Below are 26,712 nucleotides of genomic sequence, written 5' to 3'. Positions count from 1 at the left end.
TTTTTACTATTCTTAAAGAGAGTGCAAATGTATTATGCTGCACTTAAAAGTTAAATACAATGGAACTGTACATAAAAAATTTACTATACATGAAACATTTTCAAAAAAATTGCTTTAAATTTTATATTTTAAAAGCTGTAGTTGTAATATGTTGATTTGTAATATTGCACATTTTACTCGTATTTAATTCAACTATTCTTTCACACCACCAGAAAGTTTGTGTACTCATAACACACCTTTAGACTTACAGTCTTAGTGTGTCGATTAGTTTCCCCCCATGACCTTTTATGACCAAAGAAACCCTCAATTACTCCATTCGTATCCACATAATTCCACTGACACACGTCCAACTATATATTTCCCAAATTCCTCATCTATACTTGCCTGGGAATGTTTTCTTGGTTTCCGGTTATTTACTAAACCACTTTGAAGGGAGAAGCAATACTTTCTAGCAACTCCAGAGGTTTTCATTAGAAAGAGAAATGGCCTCCCCTGTTGGACATTCCGGCCGCTACAACCAACATTTGTTCAACCCCCTCTGATTAGGTTATCAGCACTCTCGTCCTCTCCTCCCCCTCCTCCTCCTCTTACTCCCCCATGAAGGCCCGTCGAGGTTTGATTTCAAATGGAAAAATTAATGGGAGAATAATAGCTGCAGGGCTCGCTCACTTCCACCCGCATCTTGCCGGGCCTGCTGGGGTACAGAGAGGGAGGGGGACTAAAACTTGGAGTCATTCGCCTCACTTGGCCCGCTTTTCCACATGGGATGTTGCCCCCTCCCCACACCACCACTTTTATTTACACCCTAGAGGACTCAACTTTCAAATATTAGTACAGCGGCAGTGCAGGTCTCAAATAAATAAATAACTAGGGATATAATGATTAGCAATCCTCTTGACAGCTGTATGAATCATTGATGTTCATTTTCACTTCTAGGAGAACATTTCTGCAGTAGCAAGGTTTTTAAAAAAAGAAAAAAAAATTCAGGTACTTCAAACTTTATTTCCCTCACAGAATTTAAGTACACCTCATCTTTCACAATTCCATATTTGCAAGAATGTATAAAAACAATATTTGACATTCAGAGTACCTCTTGGACGTTACTGGCAGGAGTCACATTTGAGAGAAATGTCATGCAAACATCCACACAAGTTGCACTTTATCTGTTATAGAGGGAAATTGGCTCAAGGACTTTTTCAATCCAAGTTAGGACTGGTTACTTAATTGTGAGTTTGCAATTTACAGTATGTGGGTGTGTGTGTGTGAAGGGGGTGAGGCTGTTAAGAGTTTAAAAGCGGAAGAGGAGTTGGTTCAGATCCTGTATTGAAGTCGGGGAAGCCACTGGCACTTTCTGTTCAAACATTTGAGAGGACCAACTTGCCTCGCTGCAGCGCCCGGGTAGCGAGATTCCCGCTCTTCCTGTTTCTCCTGACTTTGAGGAATTTTGCGGTTAACAAACTCCCAGCGCTCCTCTCTCAAGGCCTATATCCTCGTGGCAGATACCTGCTCAGCAAAATTACAAGGAAAGAGACATGCGGAGAAGTTTCTGGCATTTGAGGGGGATTCTCGTCACAATTTCTGCATATAAAACAGAGGTTCTCACATTAGGGCCTGCGGGCCACATACGGCTCACTATGATCAGTAATCAGACCCACTAAACATTTACCAAGATTCGGTTGAAATGTGTTCCATTAATCTCATTATTTTCCCACTTTAAAATGCCATCCAGCCTCTATACCAATCCGATTTGAGTTTGGGCAAAAAGCAGACTACACTATCACTATCTGACTTTTCCCCTCGCAAGTCAAAAAGTGTCCTAATGATGGCTGATTTCTTGAAAAGGTCAGGTCACGGATATCTCAAGGCGCCAATGTGTTTCATCAACAGAGTTGGTCTGGTTGCGTCCACTAATCCAATAAACCAGTGAGGTCAGTTCCAAGGTGTGTGGGAATGTCTGAGTGTCAAAATTAAGACAACAAAAGGTCGGTTCAGGCAGGGTGTCTGGATGTAGAATGACGATGCGACACGATTGGGGGAGGGGGGGCACACCTCTCGCAGAAGTCCTCAGGCTACATGTAGCATTAATTGCTGCCTCCACAGAGCCTGCAGACTCCGCACAGTAGCAAAGGCTTGCATCAAAGACACCGCACACTGAACTTTATGAAATTTTTATTCAATGTGTTCACTTCTTTCCCTTTTTTCCTGCCTATTCCCTACCTTGCCTCCCTTCTCCATTTTTAGCTCCGCCACCAAACAGACAAGAAAGACTTCTCACTGCCATGTTTTTCGGTTCAACTTCCTTCCTGCCCAGGAGCGCTGGAGTATCTCGTTAGTTCTCTCACAGCAAACGTCTCCTCTCTATCTGCCGAGAGCAAAACTAGAAAGGGGGGCTACATCAAGAAGTTGGGCGTGTGAGATTCTCTGCAGAGCTAGGTGGCAAAGTGTAATATCATTTAGCTAAGATAATTGCATGGAATAGAACGGAGATGAGAGGGTTTCCTTTCCCCATAGACGACACACACCAAAGGGCTCAAGTTGCATCATATGTTTAGCACAACTGCGTGCAATAAATACAATGCAACATATTTGTTGATATGACAGAACTGCCCCGAGTTCTACTCTGTTGTCTGAGGCGGTTAGGTCCCAAAGGCTGAATTTTTATGATTTTGACTCATTACCGTGCCACAATAGATTAGAAGAAAAACAATCCAGGTACAAGTGCAAAATTTACAGATATGCAATGTATCAAGAATTGCGGCCATTTCTGGGGACTTGGGCTGATACTATCTGATTAAGTGACATGAATGTGAATAGCATCATTTTTATTAGTTTAGGAAATGGGGAAAAAAAAAACTGCAAATTGAGTGTCCACCCAGAAAATGAAAATGCACAATTCAGTTTGCTTGGGGATCTCTCTGCCTTCAGTAAATGGAAGGTGTGCTCTGTTGGAATGAAATCAGGCAAGTGACTTAGCCATTGGAAAATGTTCAATTTCTTGGTGGTTGAAAGGGAAAAAAATGTGAAAACTTAATTTTGTGTATTTTACTTTCAGATTCACAGCCCTATTGATGGACTCAGGGATGGACAACCTAATACTAGAGGCGGCAGAACGTGAGGATGAACTGATCATCTGAATCAGGTAACAAGGGAAACTTGTAAAACATGTAGGAATGCGGCCCCCGAGTCTTTGTGTGTGTGTGTGTGTGTGTGTGTGTGTGTGTGTGTGTTTCACATTAGATTGTGCAAGTAGTCATACCTGTAGAAGGGTCAGACATTTAACATACAAAACAAAATTTGAATGGAGACTGCTGACTATTCAAGTCATTTAATCCACAAAGCTCTACAGCTACATCTGGGTTTATTGTGCAGTGTGCAGTGACTACACTCTCTTGATATGTTTAGAATACATGTAACTGGAAAACAGGTGTATAGCAAAGAGAAGGGAAAAACACATTAAAAATTGGACAGGTATTATTGACATCAGATGACATTAAACTGAAATAATCATGTAACAATCTGCTGCCACTTATAAGGGAAGCTCCAAACTGGCCTTTTGTTTATTTTCAATTTTCCAAAACAGACAGTAATAATTGAGTGCGAGCTGATTTTCACATATGAAGCGATGTTATTCTGCTAGTCCAATAACTGCACGTGTAATATGTTGTAGTCTGACTACTTCAAGGGAAATCGTTTGAAGAGCAGCAGTAGAACACAGATTAAGTACTTTAGTAGTAGTTTCAACTGTCCACTGGCCTGTAAGACGCTACTGCCCTCAAGTGGCTAAAATACATGCACAAAGATTTGCCTCATGGAAAATAAATTAAGTTGGATGCCAGTACGGCACACTTGCATTAAGTTGGTTGAGTGAATTGTTAGCCCTATAATTCTAGAACAGAGAAAAAAAGATCTACCAACATGTTCAAAGAAAAGGGAGAGAACATCTGTGATAGAAGAAAACATCTGAGTTGGACCCTCTCATTTCATTCCAAATACACAAAATGTTAAAAAAAAAAAAGAAAAGAAGCTTCTCACCCTACCCTTTGAACCACTCTGTGTGTAATTGCCATAAATTATGTTAACTCTTCAGTGAAGCCAGGTTTAGTACCCTAACCTTGCATTGACAAGGAACATGGTTTGCAAATCAGAGGTTTGATGACACGAGGCCATGAACTAGTGAATTGCTCTATTGGTTAGTAAATATTCAATAGGCTGCACTGGGTAGGAAGATATGAGATGACACCAACAACACACCTAAACCAGACAATATGCTCTTCAAGTGTGTTGCACGGTTTATTTCGGTTATATTAACCTTTATATTCATGGATACAATCTCATAACCATCCACCTTTTTCATGACCCCACCATAGCGTGCTGCTCTGCCTTCTTAAGACATCGCATGCCCATTCTCCCTTGTGCCGATTTCCTCTTCCAGATTTTTCTTCTACACAATTCAGTTGTCCAGAAGGGAGCGCTGTAAAGCCTCCTGGATCATTGTGTGCTCATCTGTAGAGTAATCCTGCACAAAACATGGTAGGGTTAAGCATGTTGTTTTGATTGGAGTTAACATGATCACCGGTACGACAAAAGCAGCAGCTTACAACAAAGGTATCATATGAAAATGTGTGTCTGATCTTCAGGTGTTGGAAGAAATCGGTACTCCGGTAGTTTGGGTCTCCCCACGGCATGGAGGCGCAGATGGGGCATACCTAGACCGGGACATTAATGATAAATCGAGTTTCTGCTTTGCAGAAGCTGCCGTCGATGCGGCATCGCGAAAAGGACTTCTCACCACTTGTCGTGCATCGCGGGCATGCTGCGTAGTGCAGTGCTCAACCAGGCCGTCTTGATCGAGGTTCTGGCAGTTGCAGTAAGGGCAGGTAAAAGTGTAACGATTTGGCACTGGGCTGTAGAGACACAAGCAAGTATTTAAGTCATGCTGCTTGTTCCTTTTTGTTGTTTGATTTGGATCTCAATGCTATTGTGTGTGGCTTTGATCAAATTGGAATTAGCCAAATTACAGGTTTGGCTCTATTTTTTTTCCCACGCCACTATGGCTTGCAAACAAATTATGATAATTATGATATAACAAACTTGTTATGGTGGCAGTGAACGCAAGCCACTTCACAACAAGAAGCAGTTCAGCATATTTTACCAAACTACACATAAAAGTACGAGAATTACATGTGTATTTAAAACAACCACATAATTTTAAAGTCAGCTACATTAATGATGAAAAGTAAAGCACTAAAGAATAGTCAAGAATCAGCGTGGCAGCAACAGATATTTGAATAATAACTGACAGGCATATAGGATATATTCTATTTAAAAAAAGAATAAAATTATCAGATCTTACTGAATGAGCGCAGACCATCCAGAAGTAGTACATCTGTATGTCTATGCTGCCCCCAGGTGGCCACGAGGCGCACAACAGAAGGAGCAGCACAATTTTGTCTATTGCACTCAGGTGAAAAAAAATAGATCAAATCCATTTTTTTTATGAAGTACAATATTATAGGGGGACTTTTTTTTTTTTAATCTTTAGCAACCAGTGGTAGAACGCATCAGTGACCTCTTATTTGCATTGTTTTGTACTTCCTCTTCAAACAGGTTGGTTTTGCTACAAAAGTCCTTGCATAATGGTGGTTTTGTTTGTAACAAACTTTCAGCATTTGCTTGTCGGCAGTATTGAATCTCTAACTTGCATTGAAGGCTTAGAATTTGTTTATAGCAAGATATAATTAATCCCACCGGTGCTGAAACGCCATTAAATCAATTTATTACGCCTTGTAAAGGACACGGAAAGAGGTATTTGGGACAGCTTTGTGTTATTTCTTGACCTGATGATAGCAGGCTGGCTCTGGGCAGTGGTCCTAACTCCTTCTTCAATGTACTCCTGGTATTTTGGGCAAGCACCTGTGTGGAGTCTCATCTGAGAAAGGGCCACCTAAAGTGGAAGACAACACATTGAGAGGCACACCTTCAGAATAAGAAATGCATCCACGTCTACACTTGTGTTATATCCCAGATTATTTTGGGAACCACTATCACAAAGTCAAAATTAAGAAATGAAATGGATGTCATTCATGACAAAACGTCAGGGTTTGTTGTGTGTGCTGGTTTAACTTTTGCAGTTTGGGGGGGTCCAAAAACAGAGGTTCCACTGTACACCGCAAACTAGTTAGGCCAGATTGAAAGTTTAAATTCATTATTCAACCAAAACATACCTGAGCTCCACACCCCTTGCACGCAGCCACAGATGATTGGATAAGGGCCTCGAGCTCCACAGCTTTCGTGCAATGGCCGAGCGCGGCCCGGCACACGGCACACGCGGGTTTCTGTGGACGCAAACATTTCTGCAAACAGCTCTGGCAGAATCTGAGGAGAAAAGAAAGAACGATTAGCAACAGACATTGGCACATCAATCTCAAAAGCAACATCGATGTCTCCATCATCAACAGTCACCTGTCCTCCTTTCTTTCAGATGTAATATCGAGGAAAGCTTCGTGTTTATTACACCGTACCCGCTAGCCTGCTAATGAGCTTCGGCTGACTAGCTAATGCGGCTGAATCAATGAAGGAGTCGCTCCAAAGTCAGTAATCATCGATTCCTGACAGCGAATAGATTGCACTTCTGACAAGTATCATTCTCATAAAAGGATGACAAGATGTAAACTACACAGAAGACAGAGAAGCCATGCTAATTGATAAGCAAAAATAGCCACGAAAATGTGAAACACCAGAAATAAAAGCTTGCGTTATCGAGTACATTTTTCACGGAAGTCTGACTGAAACGACATTAAAGCAGAGTATCAACTGAATAGCAATAATATCCATGTGATACAACCAGAACTGGAGATTAATGACTATGTTGTGACAAAGGTTAGCCAGGAGGTATGGGCAATAAGGTTAAAAATACAAATATAATGTATCATCACCATCCCGGAGTAACTGGAAGAACCCACGTGAAAACATGCAAACTCCACAAAGGAAGGCCAGAGCCGTAATCGAACAGACAACCTCTGCACTGTGATGGGGACGTGCTAACCACTTACGAGTTGGTGTACAGGGGAAAGCCAAAACAACAAGCTTAAAACGAATACAATGTGGCAGAAGTAAGAAACACATTCATCCTGTGACTATTTAGACCAGGGGTGAATTTAAAGTCAGAATTCTGACTTTATTCTCAGAAGTAGAGTCAGAATTCTGACTTTTTTTTTCTCCTCAGAATTCTGACTTTAAAGTGAGAATTCTCACTTTAAAGTCATCCCCCTTTTTTTCTTCACTGGCCTTAATCCTCTTCCGTACAAAGTGATTCTGATGAAGACACCAAAGGCACTTTATAATGACACAACGCTTAGAACTTGATGTTAAGGCTCATTTTTGCGCACTGACTGTTAAGAGCCACAGACTTGTAGTCTTGATCGACACAGTAGCAAAAGGACTACAACTCCCATGCGAAGTCTGTTTTGATGTAAACAAAACGGATACTGAGCAAACCAGCAGCAATTTTGCTAAATGCCCAAGACGACGTAACACACAAAAAATAGACATAAGTTAAGGTGATCTAACTCTAGTCTCAAGAAAGGTTAGAAAGACATGGTGAAATAAGTTATTTCCCTCATTGTTTACTCCGTAGCATTCATAGGCGTGGGTTAAAAAAAAAAAATCGAGGAAGAACGCAAAACGTTCCAACAGTCACGCACGTCAGCATTGTGCTACAAGGGCCTTCAAAAAGAAATAGAAGAGGCCAACCAAAGTGTGGCCAGGACGAGCAGATAAGACGATTAAACAACCATTTTCTTTTCAAATCGTCCCCTCTAAAACCACGCTTTGCTAATGGTAGACTATGTCAAAGCGAATCGCTGTCAGATGGAGACAAAAAAAAAAGTACTTACGTGTGGCCGCATTGTGTTGTGACGGGACTGTCGAATATCTCGAGACAAACTGGACAGATAAACTCGGACACGTCGCTGTTGGCGTCAGAGACGTTTTTCTTGTGCTGTGTCGAGCTGAAGCCGCCGAGCATCGCCATCTCTTTTCTCTTCACTGTGTTCGGTTGCTACCAACCACGTGATCCCGTCATATGCGCTCCTGTACGGGGGCGGAGCCTACTGCCATCGTCATCTCACTATCAATCTCAAGCATAGCTTTACGCTCCGTCATAATGAAAATAAATATATTGCATCCATAAATATACACATACATTGTTGTTTAATACATTAATAATCTATTCAAGACATTGTCATGATTTTTGTTATCTGTTGTTCTTTTTAATACATGTAATATTATGTGTATATATGTAATTTAATACATGATGTATAGAACTGTACATTATCAAGATATTGTTAGAATTTTATGTGATCCATTGTTCCTTTTACCACATTTCATAGTGCTCATACTGTATTGTTCGACAGCCCTTTGCTTTTATCTTCTATTCAACATTGAAAAGAAAACCATGTTGATTCAAAATATATTGAATAAATTAGAATTGATCCATGCATTTTCCATATTTCACTTTATTGTGTATCTATTATAGCAGTCCCTTATCGAATGTTTCTTTCTATAAACAGAATAGTATGGTAGTAGTAGTAGTAGTACATCCGATGGTGTAGGCCGCGTCGGGGCTCACTTGCCTGACTTATGACATGGATCGATTCCGCTCAGTGGCAGTCTGCTAGTGATACACGAATAAATATATCTGGAGATGTGAATAAAATGACTCATCACGTTTTATGTTCTTTGAAAAACAAATGATAGTGGCATGATGACGCGCTGGTTAGCACGCAAAGGTGCAAGGTTCAATTCTGTTCAGTTTGCATGTCCCACTGAGCATTTTTCGGTCTTAAAGCATTCTATTGGACATTTAATGTTTTGAATGGATTGAGAAATGAGGGAGTAGTTTAAAAAATGGCAATATTAAAATATAATACGACTAACGTGTAATAAGCAGTATTTTCTGCCCCCATTTAGGAGCGTCTCTTCCCTCCTCGCCGTTCTGTTCACGTGATCTATGACGTATTCAGTGGTACGCTTCCGCACTGAGCTGATGGGACTTTCCAACAGCTGAGCAGGCTTCGCTAGCTACGGCTAGCACTTGTCAAAGGTAAGATGGGCTACTGGTGGTCTCTATCGTTATGAAATGTTGCAAGCGTCAACTGAGCCCGAATTGAATGTGATTATACAGGATCTGACATTTACTGATGCTCAGTTGTTACGTGACATGAAACAGAAAAGGTTTTTATTTGGATGTGACGAATACCCTACTGGCTAACGCTAAGCAGCTACAGTGAAATGGGCGTTCACTGATTTTGTTCATTGGTGGGGGGAGGTCTTGCCACACTGTACGTGGTCATTTCGGGTTTGAGAAAAAAAAAATATGGTGGCGTGTACGGAATTCAAAGTAAATTTGTCATGGTGATTAAATGGGTGGAGCAATTGTACGGAATGCTAAAGCATAGACGCTAGCTCGCAATCTCGCTCGTTCACCTCAGTTCATGTTTGATGGGGTTGGTGTGTGTGGACTGCAATTCCCAATCTTTGGACGATCGTATTATTTAAACGCAAATTGCGTCTAAATACTCGTTTTTTTCTTGCAAAGACAGACTTGGGTATGCTTGATGCTGTTGATCTTTATTATTTACAATCGTTACAGATAACATTCATCACCATTCGCGCAAGATGAGCGAAGGCCAAATGTTCCATTTATTCCTGTATGTGACACACTGCAATTGACCACGTAGTGTTCACAGGAAGTATATCGGTTAGAATCATGTTAAAACATTCAGTTCATGGCCCATGCAGTTGTGTTTTGTTGCCATCCCACTGTATGGGGCTCACTTTTGAGTGTACATTAATATCTTTATATATATTTGTTTATCTTTCGATCCGAATAGCACTTAACACAAGAGTGCAAATTAGTGCAATAGGCAGTAAATTAGTGCAAAAGACAATGGTAACGTTAGTATATGTGTGTGTCATTGAAATGTTCCCCTGTATCATTACAGCTTGCCGCTGGCTCGGGACAATCACACCATTGGGACTTTTGTCTTGATAAGACTTCGAATCACATGTGACGTCCAACAGATGGACATCAACGTTTCTTTAACAGGCAGTGAAGCAAAAGTTCTGACCTCATCTAAAACAACATTGGCTTGTGTGTCGGGTCAGGCTTGGAGCCATGATTGGAGATGTTCGTAATAAGACATCCGTGCAGCCTGCAGCTGAGCTACTACAATTGAAAGCGCCATCTCTTGTATAGATGATGTGCTGCTGAGTCTTATTTCTCCGCTACTCCCCCCACCACGTTATCATCACTGAGTGCGTGCTGCTGCGCCAAAATGATGCTTCAGTGTGACATCCTTGTGCAGATTATGCAAAGGGAGTGATGCACTCTCTAAAAAGCAAACCAGCTGACTGTTAGTCTGCTGCATATAATGGATGCAAAGTTAAAAGAAGACCTGTTCCGTCGATATGTGGGGGCACTGGAGAGGCGCCTTCAAGATGGAGGGGAAAAATGTGGGATGGCAAACTCGCACGAAGGGGACAACGGGAGGCACAAGGACAGCGAGGCCCTACTTTCCACAGCCACGGCGCTCCTCGGGGCCTACCAGCCAGATCCAGCACAGCGTTTCCGCATGGTGCGCTTTTATGAAGTGGTTGAGGGTTCACTTCGCTGCCAAAGAGGAGGCAACCTTAGGAGCCTTGAGAGAGCTTTCCACACTTTGGAAACCATATGCACCAACCTCTTACTCTTCCCCTGGAAGAAGGAGTTCAGATGCATTAAGGTAAAGTCCATTATTATGTCATGTATTTTTAAATTGCTAACTTATTTCTGGATTCGCTGGTTAATCAACAGCTACTTCAGCAGCAAATTAACTGTGAACTAATTGGATCATTGTTTTAACTTAATTGTCCAAATTCTCTTATTTCAGCCTCAATGGTTTATGTTCTCTGATAGAATTTACTGAAATCAAAGTAACGCGGATACAAAAATCTGCCTTTGTTTTGGAAAGCGATGATTAACAATTGCTTGACATGTTACAGACCAAATCAGTAACTGAGTCTAAATGAATTTCTGGAAAAAAAATACAAATAATTGATTACTTCACTGGTTCTTTTATCTCAAACAATGTATTTTAGGTCGCATTACCTGACATGTTTCGGCGTGTACTTCTGCCTTCACCAGAGTGTCACTGGTGTGGTTGTGATGCCAGGTAATGCGACCTAAAATACATTGTTTGAGATAAAAGAACCAGTGAAGTGATTTACAAGTGAAACAAAATGAACTTAGTACAACTAATCATTTATTATTATAATTTGTAGCCCTGATATATGTATAAGCCGCAATTGACGTGGTTCAGAAGTGTACATCAAACTGGTAGCCCTTTGCATGAAGAAGTAGCTCTCACTTTCAAAATTGTTGGTGAGTTCATCCCTCTCGCATATTTGGCTTTAGTTAATCATTAAACATTATCCAATAAACAAAAATAATTAGTCAGTAAGCAGTATTATTGTGTAATATATTCAATGAATTAATAAAATAATGGATGAGATAATTGATTGTACAATTATTCATCTGCCCGGGCAATTGTATTTCATGGAATGGCCACATTATGTTGGTCCAATCTTTTTCAGACTTTCACTGGCCCATATGTGTACCATCTGAAGTCCGCCATCTCCGATGCAGAGCTTCGATCTCTGATGCGCACAATCGGCTACATCTGTGACCACGACTCGCAGTTTTACTTCCAGGAGCATCCGGGAGGCTCGGCTCATCTCCGCCAGTTGGCTTTTGAGCTCTTCCTGGCCCAGGCGGAGTGTCGTCTTCTGGGAGAGGTCGTGGCTCTGGCCCGTGGTTCCGCTTCGGAATTGGAAGCGCTGGAACTTCGCAAAGGCTGCAGGGACGACGCAGCCGGCTGCGCCGAGGCCCTCCGCAGACGTGATAGCCTCGGGGCGGATATGGCCCGGCTGTCCGTGCAGCCTCTCGATATCGAGAGACCTCACGCTCACCACCTGAGGCGAGGTAGCCGGCCGTCCAAGTCGGTCGACGTGACAGATGGGGCGGGTCACTGGCACGCAGCGGTCAGCAAACCGATCCTGAAAGCCTCATTGAGTCTGAGGAAGGAGCCTCTATTCGTGGACACCGAGGAGGATATGAAGGATGAGATCATCAGGCCCAACACCTCTGTATCTCTGTTTTCCGTGGCGGCGCCCCCTTCCTATAGCCCCATTGCCGATTTCTTCCCCACCCAGTCACCTTCGCAGGCCGATGCGTACACATCCTACCACCTTTCGTCGCTGGATGAAATTGACTTGTACACGGAGAGAGGCGGCGGCACCGGCGGGAGGCAACCGCCCTCGCGGCCTCCTTCCCGAGAGCCGAGAGATGCGCGAGACGGCTGGCTGCTCAAGTCCCACGGCAGTGTGAAGTGTCAGGGCTGTGGTCTGGGCTGTTCCACGATGGCCTCCTGCCAGAGGTGCGACGTGATCCTGTGCGCTGCGTGTCACGACGTCGAACCCTCGCCGTGCTGTAGCCTGCAGGAGTACCACCCCAAAGCCACGCGGCCAATTGACGGCTACATTCCCGTCAAGGAGAAGCTCTCGGTCTACTCAAACACGCACTCCCACTCGCATCTTCTCCACCCCCACCCTCTTGCACTGACCCACTCACACACTCACTCACACCCTCACCCCCACATGGTGGACAAACCTTTGTTGTCCACCAAGCTGTTCCCAAGCAAGTCCGTTGCCTTGACGACACCAAAAGGAGGCAGCGGCGAGCGCATAAGCATGGGAGGATCGCGATGCGGCTTTTGCAACAAGCCGGGCGCATCCCACACCTGCGTCAACTGCTCCAAGGTGTCATGTGACTCCTGCATGGGTTTGTACGGCAAGGACTTGTGCACCCGTAAAAATCCCCAGCACATGTTTGTGCCCAACCATCAGCTCAACTTCAAATCCGGCACCATATCGCACATGGTGTACCGGTGATCCAGGTCCCCTGAGACTTTTGCCTCTCCTCTTATGTCCCCACCTTTGAAATGGCAGCACCGCCGCGCACTGTGGCTTAAGCGCCGCTGCCCATTTTTGAACTCCGAATAGTAGAAGTTTCCTCACTGTTGGTAGGGCCGCATTGTCCGCTTTAAGTTTCCACCTTAAATCTAATCTACTACATTTTGCCTTGCTACCCGCTCTTGACTCGTCATGTGATAATGTAGTGCTTAGCCGGTTCCTCCACTTTTGTCCCCTAAAAGGAAAACCTGGAGTTAAAAAGTTGAATTACTTCTCATTTAAAATGAAGTCCACAATATTTACTTGTTAGCTAAAAAAATATATATATATATATATTATATAGTAAATATATAGAGAATATATTGTGCGTGTGTGTGCTGAAAATACCTCCTGATCTTGCAGCATGAAAAAAATACTTTTTTAAAACTTGAAAAGTAGTGACAAAAGACACTGGAAATTAGCAACATAAAAGTATATATTTTTAAATCTCAATTCTGTAGAACAATGTGAGACTTTAAAATAGATTTAAAAAAAAAAAAAATCTGCCATTAAGGCAAGGTGGGACGTACTGTATCTCAAAAGGACTCATTGAGACAATGATCAGATGCCATATTCTATTTATAAAGTCATGCCTTGTAAATGACCCCTGCCACATCCCTCCATGGTTTCCAGCTGGCTGATGTTTTGATGCTGCTGTTGACTTGGGAAGTTGACATAGTGTGATGTGTTGACCCATTTGTAGTGAATTCAAGCCGCGTTTCAAATCTCAGAACCTCTGTGGTCCAGGATAATGCAGCCCCCCCCCCCCCCGCCCTCACTAAAACAGAGGTTTCTTGTCAAGTCTCAGGTGGAGTCACAGCAAGTGTCTGGGCCACAAATCAATTGCATGCAGATTCTTTTCAAGTGTATGAACCTTGTTGTTTTAAAGAGTATATAATGTGAAAGTTTTCTGTCATGCTTTCTGTCTACCTCAAAGCACTCCAGCCAGTGTGACTTTACAGAGTTTTAACCTCCTGAAATGATGATGTAGTATTTGTTGTATTTCCCTACATATCCCAAGTAAACTTATCCAATCGGAGATAATTAAAAACAACAGCATTTTTTATTCCGATCCAACATTGTTCTTGTATCCGTCCCGGTCACAGTCGAAGTAATGCATGCAAAGAAGCGCCTGTAAATGTATTGTGGTATAATGCTGCAGAGAGGCTTTGCGTTGCTTCCGATGGATGTCACGTGGTTGAAAGTTGAAGGCTCATGGTTTTTGGTGGATGTTCATATCCATTATAGCTCAGAACATTGTGCGCTTGAGAACAGGTCACCACTGGCCCCACATTTAGTGCAGTGCGTGCTTTTTTATTTTCTTCTTCCAGTTTGGTAACTTGGAGGACACAAAATCTGCAGAGAAGATCGTCACGTTTTTAAAAAATGTGACGTGAACCGTAATTCAGTTTTCACGGAAATCTGTATTATTGATATGCCACCGGCTCACACTACATATTAACTGTCACTTAACACTACACTGGAAAAAAAAATGTCAATGTGGGACATTTGGGGTTTGTTTACAGATCATGGTGAAGGAAACTCCACGATGGCATCATTTAGTCCATCTGGGGTTTTAGTCCTGCAGAGTCTGCAGTTTGATGTGCTGCTGAGATGGCGGCATACGCCCATACTAATGTGAAATTTAGTTTTTTTTCTGTGCTGGTTACATAGTCAAAAAAAAAAAAAAAACAATTAGCCACTATTAACATTTAGGCAGGAACCTTCGCACATTCTACCTGTCATTGCAAATGTAGGACGCACCAGCTTGTTTGCTGCTGCATGCAATACGATCAATTATAAACCCACAAAGTAGCGCCTTTGCGAAAATTGAAGCGCAAAGTGGCGAGGGATCGTTGTACATTTTGGTTTTTCCACATTTAATGAAGTGTTTTCCATGCTGTTTGTTTTGATCATTATGTTGTCATTGCCTTAACATTCATATCTGCCATTTGCATACACTAATTACTGTCTGTTGCGTACTGCAGCGGACGGAAACGCCCACAAGTGTGGATTCATCAGCAAGGTGTTTACGAGATGGCTCTCGGTGATCGCTCACTCTTGATGTTGCTAAGTAATAAGTCAGCTGTGATTTATGAAGTCTTTGTTTACCCAAAGATCAGAGTTTGCTGTTTAGGCATGTTTGATTGAACACACTTTTTTTTTTTTTTTAACTTCTTACTTTCGAAAACTTTTCTCTTGTGTCACTTTTCCTATAAAAACAACTTATAGGAGATGTTCTGCCTCTTCTGGTGTCTTTTGAAATTTATTTGCGAACAAAACTCCAGTGATCATCAGCTGAGTCAAACTTGTGTATCACTGTCTCCAGTGACCTTGGGAGATGTGCAATCATATATATATATATATATATATATATATATATATATATATACACACACACACACACACACACACGCATATTTTGTGTCCATCGCTTTTCATTGTGAGTCATACCAGCAGCAGAGGTGACTTTTAAAAGTATTGCAAACATGATATTGCCAAACGAAGAACAAACGATAAAAGGATCCAATCTTGCGGTCTGCCCTTGATATTTTGTCATTGCTCCATTCAGTAAATGATATTGTTTTGTTAAAGTATAGACTTGTCTGCAGACCTTAAAACATTTTCATTGAGAACCAATCAATTTTCGCAAGCGCTCCGATTCTGAACAGCAAGACTGATCATTTAGGTCACTCAAGGGCTAAACAGTTTTCAAGGTTGCTGCTGAGTTAAATGATGGAAAAGCCGTATTTTACATTTATCATGGGATGTGAGTTTCTGATGTTGGACAAACCAGATCTTTATTCTGTGGCGTGGAATATTTCTTTAGGCCATTTAAAGGCTGCTGTTTGGAGGTCGACACTCCCTTTACCTCTCTGTGTGGTTGGCTTAGATGATAAGTGTGATATTACAGCACTCACAACCCTCTAGCCCCTCCCTTCCCTTCCATCCATTTTTGACACTGGAGATAATTGCACAATGTCTTGCTGAAGGAGATGGACCTTCTACATCCATATGTGGCCATGTTTGGTGGTGGAAAGGGAAAATAGCCCAAATGGTTAACTGGTGAAAATATATCTGTAAATGATTTCAAACAAATGTAAATGATATTTTGTAAGATAATTTAAGGAATAAAACCCTGGGGCGGAAGTGCTACTCGTTTCTCTGTTTTTCTGAGCTTGAATGAAACGTTCACTGATAAAGAAAAATATTTATTTACTCATTTTAAAGTTTTTTTTAATGAGAAGGGAATTGTTCGGCATAACGGTGCCTTTTCTGTAAGACCATCAGATGGCGCTAAATACCAACAGGCCGAGGCACCTTGAATTGCAGTAGGCCTGCATGTTTTGATCAATGGCTGAACAAATAAGCTCACAAATAATTACTTTTCAACAGAAGTGTAGAAAACAGAACATGAAACGGTTTACTGAGTGAAGGTCAACTAATTGTAATAAAAACAGTCCAACGCGAGGTCAAACTAGTGTATAGAAATCTAAATGCATGAACAATTATAATAGGGAATTAGTCCAAGTGTCAATGAGCAAAATTTCAAATTGAGATTTCCCATTGGCTATGAGGCAGATTTGCACAGCAGGTTTCTTTACCATAATATTTTCATTTTTAAATTGGCTGTTACTCAGGAAAAACATGCAGATGCTTGCTTTAAGCTCACTGTGTCTAAGCAAATTAGATGCTTGAAGTTATCGCTCATGAAATGTAGATATATGTTATCTATAAAACTAGGTCATGAGCTGAGCTTGTCAGCTGCCAACAGAATGATTACCTCTTGTCATCTGCCAACAGAATAATTACCTCTTCCAAATCTACGTTATTTCCATACAGGATTTGGACAAATTTACCTGAAGGGTTCTTATTCTTGTTGGAAGGAGACGGATCATGAACCAAACACTGCTTTATCAGGGCAGAAACATTTTACATTATACCCCCCCTCCCCAAAGTTTGGCCTTGCTGAGGATAGACCAACTTGATGCGGCTGTATTTATCTGCAGGGGGTAAATCAAAGAGATGGACATCAGGATGACTGGTGCAATGATAGAAATTCTGCGTGAGTGCCAGTCTGAATGCTCTGCTCCGTCCTCTTCTCAGAGTCAAGGCGCAACTGTGCTGACAAACAGCCCGGAGGGAGGATGACGCGTCCAATGTAAAAGGGACAAAAACACTGTAGAGCTGGAAAGAGATATAATGACTGGACTTTTAAGAAATGCACTGCCTCGATCTTCAAATTCACATTAAGGATATGAAGAGGTTACTTGACTTACAAGTTGAATTAATTCCGTGGCTACACTTGAAATTCATACCTGAAGTGATCTTTCATTGTGATGGATGAAAATGCAATTAGTCCATGCACCCATTACTGGAGAAAAAAAAAAAATCCGTAACATGGTTTTTAATCAGATAATCTGAACCCTGAAGTATTGTAATATAGTCTACGTTAGAAAAAAAACATGCAGTAATAATGGGAGAATATATTAAATTCAAAATCGCATCATGATTTTACGGTATTGTGTCGCTCCAAGTGTGTGCGCCTTGGCCACTAGGGGGCAACCCTGGCTGGATTGTCAGTACTTTTTCTTTTCAAGTTTCCTTCTCGCTTCACAGGGAGTGCTCGCAACCATTCAAAGGTTACACATTTACGTTACGGGCGTATGCACTTTGAAGACTTGCACAGCTTAATCTTTGAGACAAGTACTGTCAGGATCACGTGGACTTGTAGCCAGCGGTGGTCAGCCTGCCGGGCAGGATCACTGCGGGCAGCCTGTTTTGTCCGCAAAATTCCGTCCGTTACATTTTCCCCTCTATTTCTCCCTTAAATATAAGAATAATAATAACACATTTTTAGCCTAATGTATGTCCTAGTCAAAATATTTTTACCCTACATTGGCAATGGCCGATCAACATTTTGGTACAATTCCGATGAAGTCAATTTCTCCTGCATAGTTTCAACTTTCTTCCATTATCTGTAAAACAAGGCATCCAATAAAGACTAGTGCAATTATAACCCTTTGCATAGTTTTACCTGCTGAGCGACTTAATTTTGACATTTTAGTCCATTGCGCCATCCACTTGACACTTTGCTCAAACGTGATATAAACATGACTCCTGACTGGTCTGATCACTAGTGGACCGCATTCAATGCAGACATGATGTCCTCACACCTTACAACTCAGGCTCCTTGTGTCTCGCAGTCATTGGCGCAAGCAGAAATGAATTTCTTGTTATTTTTATTTTAATGCTATAAGCATGCAGCATGATTTGCTACTGTCATCTTTCGGAGTGCCATGCTTTCAACATGACTGAAATCCCACATTGCAAAGCGCAAATATGAGGAGACCCTCGATCATCATCTCTGTCAGCTCCAACTCTGCCTGCTGTGATTTCTTCGGTGCCACAGTGTCAAAGCCGTGCATCACGGCTGGCCTCACTGCGGTCTCGTAAAGCCTTCCCTTCATCTTTGCAGAAACTCTTCCAATGAAATTACACCTGACACTTTCCTCCACCCTTTCCATTCTGCATGGATCCATTTCCTCACATCTAGATACAACAGATCTGCCACAATGACATTCAAGTACTGTACTAGATTTGAATCTATTTTGGAAGAATAATCTACAATAATAAGACAAAATAGTGATTATTATTTCACCATATGAAATGTCAATGTTAGTAGTTTATTCACTCTGTCTGTAACTTTTTTTTGTTGCGGACCACATTATAGTTACGGTTTCCTTCGATGGACCGTCATGACTGTGAAGCCAAACAATGTATGACTGCTTTATATTACTCCAGCATTCTGCTCAAGTGTTTAACCACGATGTGAATGAAAGGCAACAAAAACAAGGTTCTACTGAAGTAAATGTTAGGTCATTATGAAAGCCAGTCAGTAAGAAGCAGAATAATATCTCGAGGCATTTTGTCTCAGGTTTGAATTGATTTTCAGGAAACAACACGGCTGGTTTACTTGAAAGAACTCAGTGGAGTATTACATTTCTTCCCTTCGTTGCTTTATTGATGACCCCGGTGAAGTCAAATCTAGTGCATATTCAAAGGATTTGAACGTAGCTGAAAGGGCCTATTTTCGTAATCCCTGCCTAAACTGTGGAAGAAAGCATCGCTGTAAATGAAATGAAGTCGATATCATGTTATGTCAACGTCGTCGGTTATTTTGCAAGCGTTCTTTTTCAAAGTTTTGAAAAGCTTTGAACCCAGAATCTTTGACATTGAGGCAGACATGCTCAAAAAGATGGTGCAATTGGGTCAATGACGAGGCAAACTCTTGCATTCTTTATTCATGTTGTTTCCTGCATCTAGTGTCCTCATGTTAGACCTTGTGACCACTTGCTGTAAGATTTAATGCCGCAATTTTCTCTAGCTACCTTCTGTCACCCTTTTGCATTTCTCTTATTTACAGTTGGCTTTGGGTGGCCACTTGAAGCAGATTTAAAGATGCTTGATTGGATGTCTACATTGGCCCTGCCAATGGAGAATTTATCACCCCTCTGCTCTCCTGAATTAGATCACCACCACTAAAAGGTGTATAGAAAACGTTAGATGGGTTACGAGAGAGAGAGAGCGAGCGCAATCCATTCCTTTTATCGTTTTTCTTTGTTCACAATGGGAACCATACAAAAAGTATGTTGTATTTTTCCCTTCAAATTTGGACCTCTGATTTAATAGATGACCAGTAATGGATTGCATCACAGTCACACTTGAGATTTGTACTTTAGGTAGCTTTTCTATTTATTATGTATAGGTGGTGTTAAGAAGCACTATTGTGAATGATGAAGCAGCATTTACCGCTGTAAAATTCATTTTAATTAGGGCTTTAATTAACCACCATTCAGAATGTGCCCTTGCCTTTCCAGACAGCAGTACTCTATGCTTTTGATTAGAAGTTTATATGGAGAATTTTTACTTGTTGAGTAGTTTTTAGTGCAAATGACGATATAGTCATAACTGTAATGATAACATTCGTACCATACAATTCATCAATTAAAAATGACCATAATAATTACTGATAGTGAAACATAGAGACTAATTAAATTGCATAAAGTTTGAAGCCAGCACCAGACAATTTTCTCAGTGTTAAAATGACCGAGATATATGAAAAAAGTTTTCCTTGCTAGGTTTTTTAATGAAATTTTATTTTTGACAATTTTCAATTATAACATATGTATAACTATTCCCTGAAAATAGCATCCTTGAATGAGGGAAAGAAAGTCATGTTAGGGAGTTGACAAAATCTTTTAATCTGTGCAATTTGTTTCGGGTTTGATAAATGACATTGTACATGCCAAATTCATCTATTTGCATATACTCCACCTGGAACGTGCAAAATTAACCGCTCAGCAATTTGGCTGACGTAATCCTGGATGTGAGATCAGCGTCCACATCTGTTTACACCAGCAATCAAGTTTGCCCCCGATTTTGCGTGAGCAAACCCTTTGTAAATCAGAACACTCTGAGCTGCAACCAGAGACTAACGGCAATGCAGGGATGCACACGCACCCACGCACAAAGTGCATGTTATCTTTGAGAGAATACAATTAATGCAAATATACATGACACAATGAGTGGTGTGTACACTGTGAGTGTCAAGACAAGCAAGTCATGTATGCCGCAAATAAGCTTTGTTTCCTTCACCCTTTCACTTGAACACATCATGCATATTGAACTCAATGAGAAGCAAACTTGACCTTGGCAAATTACAGCGATCTCGTTCCCTCACCGCAGGGTAGAACCGCTGGTTGGTTCCATAACTACTGCATTGAATGTGATAACCAATACAAATACAACATAGGTAATGTTTTGTAATTGGTTATGTAATGGGAGAATTATGTAAGCCCTGCAGGAGAACACACATTACATGTTGGCGTTCTCCTCGCCAGGCGTCAGATTTGAAAGTGTGGCAGAATCAAATGGTGATTTGTTAGCCAGTTTTGGGATTTGATGATAAAATGCGGTAAAGAAGAATGATGAAGAGTGCATTGATGCAACAAAGGGAATGAAGTTTGAGGAATATGCTTGAAAATGAGGACAAATATAGAGATGGAGATGAACAAAACTGGGCAGCTTAAAGGGCGGATTGATTCACACAAGCAGACTGCAAATCAGACACATCTGGTGGCAGTGAGTGAGATGAGCTGTGACAGCGGGAGAGGCAGAGCAACTGAGAGAATGGGGGCATCAGGGTGCTGGGAACAAGTGGACAAGGAAAGAAGACAAAGCGGGTGAGCTGAGAGGAGCTAAACCTTTTGGCGATCTCTACGGTTGGACTTGCAGCTGAATCATGGAGCATGAAAACAAATAAACATGCCGCCTTGTACATTGCTTCATCTCTATCAATGTCACACTACATGGGAAGTTACCGATGTCAAAAGTGAACCGTGCCCTAACTTTGATACGGGCGATTAGGAACAAGAAGGCCTGGAACTGAAAATATAAGGAATAATTCATTTTAATAGCCGATTCCTAAATGTAAATTTCATGTCAAGGAATAGCTACCTATCTAGCACATATCTAATGTCTATCTATCATAAAATAATAAAAGCAGTGGGGGATTAGCTATGGAAGAAAAGTAAATAATAAAAATAAATCAATTTAAAAAAATACCCCCCAATATAACAGCAGTTGTGCCACATCTAACATTAGCTAAGAAAAAAACTAAAACGCAATCATTATAAGTACCTATAGTGCAGAGATCCTGGTTTTAATATTGCTATGGTTAATAATAATAATGATGATAATAATAATAATAATAATAATAATAATAACTTATGTTGTGTTCATTCCGGCAAGTCTGAGATCCCGATGTGTTGTGGGAGCGAATTCCAGAGGGTGGAAGCAGTGACGATTAAATTATATTGTCTACCGGTGTCGATTCGTCTGAACCTTTTCTGCCCTAACTGGAATAGATTCAACCCTCAGTGACTCCATATGGGATAGGTGGTACAGAAAATAAATGTCTGTGCTTGACAACATGACAGTTTGATGATGATGATGATGATGATAGAACTTTATATATCCCACAGCGAGGAAATTTACTTGTCACAGCAGCGTACAAGAGTTCAAGAATAGAATAGAGACATGTGCCAAATGTAAAAATGGATAAATAAGACAAGGACAAAGACAAGCGCCTCTAGTAACGGTAGAGACGAAAGGCGCTTGTCTTTGTCCTTGTCTTATTTATCAATTTTTACATTTTCTGCACTGACCAACATGTTGTGGGTAACTGACAATCTCGTCAAAGAGACAAACTGTACTGTATAACATTTCTAATCCCCAGGAACCTGTAGTTGTCCCCACTTTGGGGCCATAAATGTGCGTCATTAATTAGACATAACCTGTTCATTTGCCTGTCATTCTACATAAATAATACTTGAATGAATGAGTTTTTCTAGACTTCCTCTTTTAATCTTTATGTGTTTCATGTCCTCTGTGTGGGTTTAGGACAAAAAAGATTATGAGGGTTGACGCTCCCAATGAAAAGCAGATGAATGTCATGGTAAGATTTCAGCAGCGAGATCAGGAAACTAAATCCCGAGATAGAAGAGAACTGTCGCCGAGCTGACAGCTGGACATTCCTTTGGATCACTATGGCATGATAATTAGGAGCTCATTTCTGCTCACTGAAATGAATCCTCTGGTAATGAAGTGATAAAAAGAGCAACATAATCTTACAAGAATAAAAAAACATGAAAAATCTAATTATGGTTGAAGTGGACAATTTTCTTGCAGTTTGAACTTGGGAAATCAGAGCAGTCAACAAAACATCACATGGTGTCAGAAGAACGCGATCATGATGTTGTCCACCAGAAAATGGTCGGAGAGGAGACTGCGCTTTCAGAAGGCAACAAAACTAAAGAAGGAGGATGTAATGTAATGCAGAGGCTGGTCCAGGAAAGACACTAGCTTCACTTCAAAGGACTCCCCGCTTCAGCTCGTGAGGGACTTCATTCAGTTGGGGTGGCCTGATTATGAGAAACAGATAACGGAGTCTAAATATTTTGACCAATTAAGAGCGGAGCTGAAATCTCACAAGACATTGAGACTAAAGTAACTCAATGTAACTTTTTTCAGAGAGAACAGAAAAGAGCCTCTCATGCCAGTGAGTTACCATGGCAAAAGATAGGCATAGATTTGCTGGTATGGGCTGGTATTATTTACGATGAGCTGATTGGACCTTTTTGATTTAAAGGTGGACTTAAAATTAATTCTAAAATTAAAACAAAATTTTATTCAAATTAAGCTGCCAGTTTTTAGAAGACACTTTCTTTAAGCAGTGGTACGCTTGGGATTTATTCATATTTTGGTTGACCGAGAGCACTGTAGTTGTTCAAAAATAAAATTAATCTGCAAAAATACAACTTGCCTTATAATTCTGCACGCAGCATATTTTAATATTTTTTTGTGTGCATGCGTGAGTGCATGTTTGTTTGGATGTGTGTCCGTGTGTTGGCAAGAGTTGAGAATTAGGAGGCATAGGTGGATGTAAAAGACATATGGTAGCATCATTGTAACAGATGGGGCATGGAGAGGTTGTAACCAGCGGATGAGGGGAAAGATGCAAGTTCAGCTTTTTTTGCTTCACTTGATATATTGTATATTCAGCATCGTTTCTACACACTTTCCAGCAAACATGCACAATGGACATTTGGTGTCAGACCTGTTAAAAAGTCACAAAGTGTTAGGTCTTCTTTCAGTCATTGTTCACCTCATTTCTGAACCCCAAGCTTCCCTTAACGTTTATTCAGTGATGGTTTTGAATTGGAAAAGGGGCACTACAGTCCACTACATACCTCAATAACTATCTCTCTATCTGTCTGATGTGCTTTAGTGAAGTCACAAATGATCAAACAACAGATACAAATAATTGTGTTCTTTTCCCGGTCAGATCACAAATCTAGCAGCCTGAGGGCAGGCCCCTGAGCTGATTCGTATGAATTTTCGGATTATGTGAATCAGTAAATACATGTTGGAATAGAGGTGAATAAAGTAGAATATATGACGAGGCAAGAGAAGGATGATTTTTTTAAACATATTGTGAGTTCATAAAAGAGATTAAAAAAAAAAAACACAAAAGTGACTTTTTTATTGCAAACCCCCCTTTTAGTCAGATATAATAACGACCTAGTAATTTATCAAAATAATTCGACAACTGTTAGCATGGTAAAACAAGTGTTTTACGATGAACTTGATGCTTTTACATTATTTGTGTGTGTTGAATAAGTTATTATCTCAAGATCCAGCAGCGCACACAGCAGTTGTTTTGCTAATACCAAATGCTTAATGAGTTTTATAGTGCTGCTGCATTTACTCACAGTCCTTACACACATCATGTAATGAGGGTGAATAATTCCACACCATAATAATGAATCAACCATGTCACGTTGCTCTCACCTCATCCCTGGATTTATACGCTTAGCTAGAGATAACTGATGTTAGTCCATTCAGTGAAGTTCATTTTTTTATATATTCCTCTCCTAAAATGGTATGATAATGAGAAAATGGATTCTCTTTAAGTACTGGAACAGAGCTACCATATAGAATTTGAAAGTTCATCGGAGACTCATGCAGTCAGTATTTGTAGAGTCTGACTCCTCTTTAGAAGAACGTTAGTGAGCTTGTAAAGTCAAATCACATTTATTCGTAAAGCCCTTCATCACAAAAGGGAGTTAAAGGATGGGGTGGTAGTGTGGGGGCAGGAGGGTCCAACAGATGGAAGATTCTCCCTTCCCAGATGACCTAGCTGCAATGGAGGCCAAGTGAGTAACATTTACCGCATAGCATGGTTCTGTACGATGTTAGTTAAAACAGCAGGAGTCCATATCATAAGATGAAACGCCACAGGAATGCGGTTGCAGAATCCATACGGTATCAGCACCTTGCCCATTCTCTGAGCATTTAGTGGGGGTGGAATAGGGTGTCATAATCCAAATGTCAGAGGGTAAGGCAACATTTTAAACCAATAATCAGGCAGATTCTGATCTTGACCCACTGACCTGCTGTAAGTGTATCAGAGACATTTTTCCTTCCCGATCTGCTTGAAAAACAGTCAAGATAAATGTTAAGCACGCTCAATATTTATTTACTCTGCTTTAGATGTCTCCTGTGCATCCCATTCAGCATTAGCGCCTAACTTCAGGCAGGATTAAATGACAGCTGCCAGAAATGAACTAAATACCCTTGGTTGCACTGTCCTGTCACCACGGAGGAAGAAGTCGCCAGAAGGAAGGAAGCGTTTTACTGGCAGCATTAGTCTCTTATGATCAGAATCTATCTGTCTGACCTTGCTATCTATCCTCTGAAACCAGCACAGAATAGGAATCTAACAACAAAGAATCTTTCTCATTCTTACTTTCTTGGTGCAAAAGAGCGACTGGCAAACATCCATCCATTTTTGTTGTTGTCCTCGTTAGGTAAAAGCTTTATTAACAATAATGTACTTGGTTCCAGGAATGTCGTCACGACGTGGATGTTGGCAAAGAAGGCTCTCTCGTCTTTCTATAATGGCGACGGAAGCCGAACACCCCCACCCGCTTCTCACTGTATGTTGCTAGCAAATATGCAAAGATAAGTTATTTGTAGTTCGTAAATTATTTTCAGACAGATTAGGTCAAACTGGATAAATTCATGTGGCACATGTTATCTTATGGACATGGACCTCAGTTTGAGAATGACCAATTTAGAAGATGTCAATAGGACACCAAGGACCACAGTTGGAAGTGTAACTCCAATACCAAAGGTTTGAACAGCTAAACCGTCAACATGTTGGCTCCTGAGACGTGACAGAGCAAAGCGGAAGACAGATATTCCCTCCTTTCACTTATTTCTTGCAAAATGTCTTGACTGACATAATCTTAAATGGAACCTGATCCAGGCTTTAACAAGTGTGCCAAGCCAAATCCCACTCAGGTGGCAAAAAGCCTGACACCGGATTAACTTTACATTTTTTTTTGCATGGATTTGAATGAAATTGTTTTTTGAGGTCAAATTATGGTTTTCTCTGTCCTGTTAGCAAATTGACATAAACCCCTTAAGAGTCAGATTCACTGATATGGACTGCTTTTCATTCAAATCCTAGCCGTGAGCTGTATAAAGATGGGCCTCCCAGCTACAGTACATTTAATTTTCGCCACAATTAATGAGTAGAACATTTACATTAAACAGCCTTGTGGGAATATTGATTAACGTGGTGATGGAGCAAGCTGTCTGCACAGCGTTAAATACTTGATATTTTGGGGGATTTATCAAAAGTCACGACACATTGTTAATGTATTTATCCTTTTAAATGTGTGCAGCCATTAATAATGCGCCTGTCGTGATCCTGTTGTCTGATATACAACTGCACAGCAGGTAATTGCACTAATTATATAGAATGTCACTCTTGTCTGTCATATCAAACTTAGTAAAGCTCAATAGGTGCCAGTTAATCACGACGGAGCTAAAATAGTAAAATTTTTGATGTCACAGATAGCTTATTATTATTATCCATTTCTGTGTTAAAGCTGTTAACTCATTTTAGGCCTTCAAACACAATAGGACAGAAACATTGCTATTTTGTTCAATTCGGCTTGATGAAAGGACCATCCGGCCAGGATGACCCATTTTTCTCTATATATTTTTTTCTATCGATCAATCTGTCCG

The 26,712-nt window shown here is 40.9% G+C and overlaps 2 protein-coding genes across 2 annotated transcripts; one reads left to right on the top strand and one right to left on the bottom strand.

Moving 5' to 3' along the window:
- The first annotated feature begins 3,119 nt into the window (after positions 1–3,119).
- On the top strand, positions 3,120–16,192 carry spata2 (spermatogenesis associated 2). The gene is made up of 4 exons (XM_085924746.1): positions 3,120–3,139; positions 8,971–9,103; positions 10,005–10,784; positions 11,635–16,192. The coding sequence occupies exons 3-4, from the start codon at positions 10,434–10,436 to the stop codon at positions 12,988–12,990; spliced, it is 1,707 nt and encodes a 568-aa protein (XP_085780872.1). The 5' UTR covers positions 3,120–3,139; positions 8,971–9,103; positions 10,005–10,433; the 3' UTR covers positions 12,991–16,192.
- On the bottom strand, positions 3,342–8,686 carry rnf114 (ring finger protein 114). Its single transcript, XM_085925001.1, has 6 exons — positions 7,896–8,686; positions 6,225–6,375; positions 5,838–5,944; positions 4,790–4,904; positions 4,599–4,706; positions 3,342–4,516 (listed from the first exon to the last, which is right to left on the bottom strand). The coding sequence occupies exons 1-6, from the start codon at positions 8,030–8,032 to the stop codon at positions 4,451–4,453; spliced, it is 684 nt and encodes a 227-aa protein (XP_085781127.1). The 5' UTR covers positions 8,033–8,686; the 3' UTR covers positions 3,342–4,450.
- Positions 16,193–26,712: the final 10,520 nt, after the last annotated feature.

Source organism: Syngnathus leptorhynchus, chromosome 1 (assembly GCF_054491065.1).
Source record: "Syngnathus leptorhynchus isolate UIUO chromosome 1, UIUO_Slep, whole genome shotgun sequence".
NCBI classification, from domain to species: Eukaryota; Metazoa; Chordata; class Actinopteri; order Syngnathiformes; family Syngnathidae; genus Syngnathus; species Syngnathus leptorhynchus.
The sequence above is the reverse complement of the archived record's forward strand: the minus strand, read 5'-3'. Positions and strand labels throughout refer to the sequence as shown.

Bases quoted from the DNA above. Each gene is read 5' to 3' on its own strand.
- rnf114 (XM_085925001.1), bottom strand. From the start codon at position 8,032: ATGGCGATGCTCGGCGGCTTCAGCTCGACACAGCACAAGAAAAACGTC. The intron at 6,376-7,895 runs GTAAGTACTTTT...TTTTCTCCTCAG, and splicing joins ACAACACAATGCGGCCACAC to ATTCTGCCAGAGCTGTTTGC. The intron at 4,905-5,837 runs GTCAAGAAATAA...GTGTCTCTACAG, and splicing joins AGCCAGCCTGCTATCATCAG to CCCAGTGCCAAATCGTTACA.
- spata2 (XM_085924746.1), top strand. From the start codon at position 10,434: ATGGATGCAAAGTTAAAAGAAGACCTGTTCCGTCGATATGTGGGGGCA. The intron at 10,785-11,634 runs GTAAAGTCCATT...AATCTTTTTCAG, and splicing joins AGGAGTTCAGATGCATTAAG to ACTTTCACTGGCCCATATGT.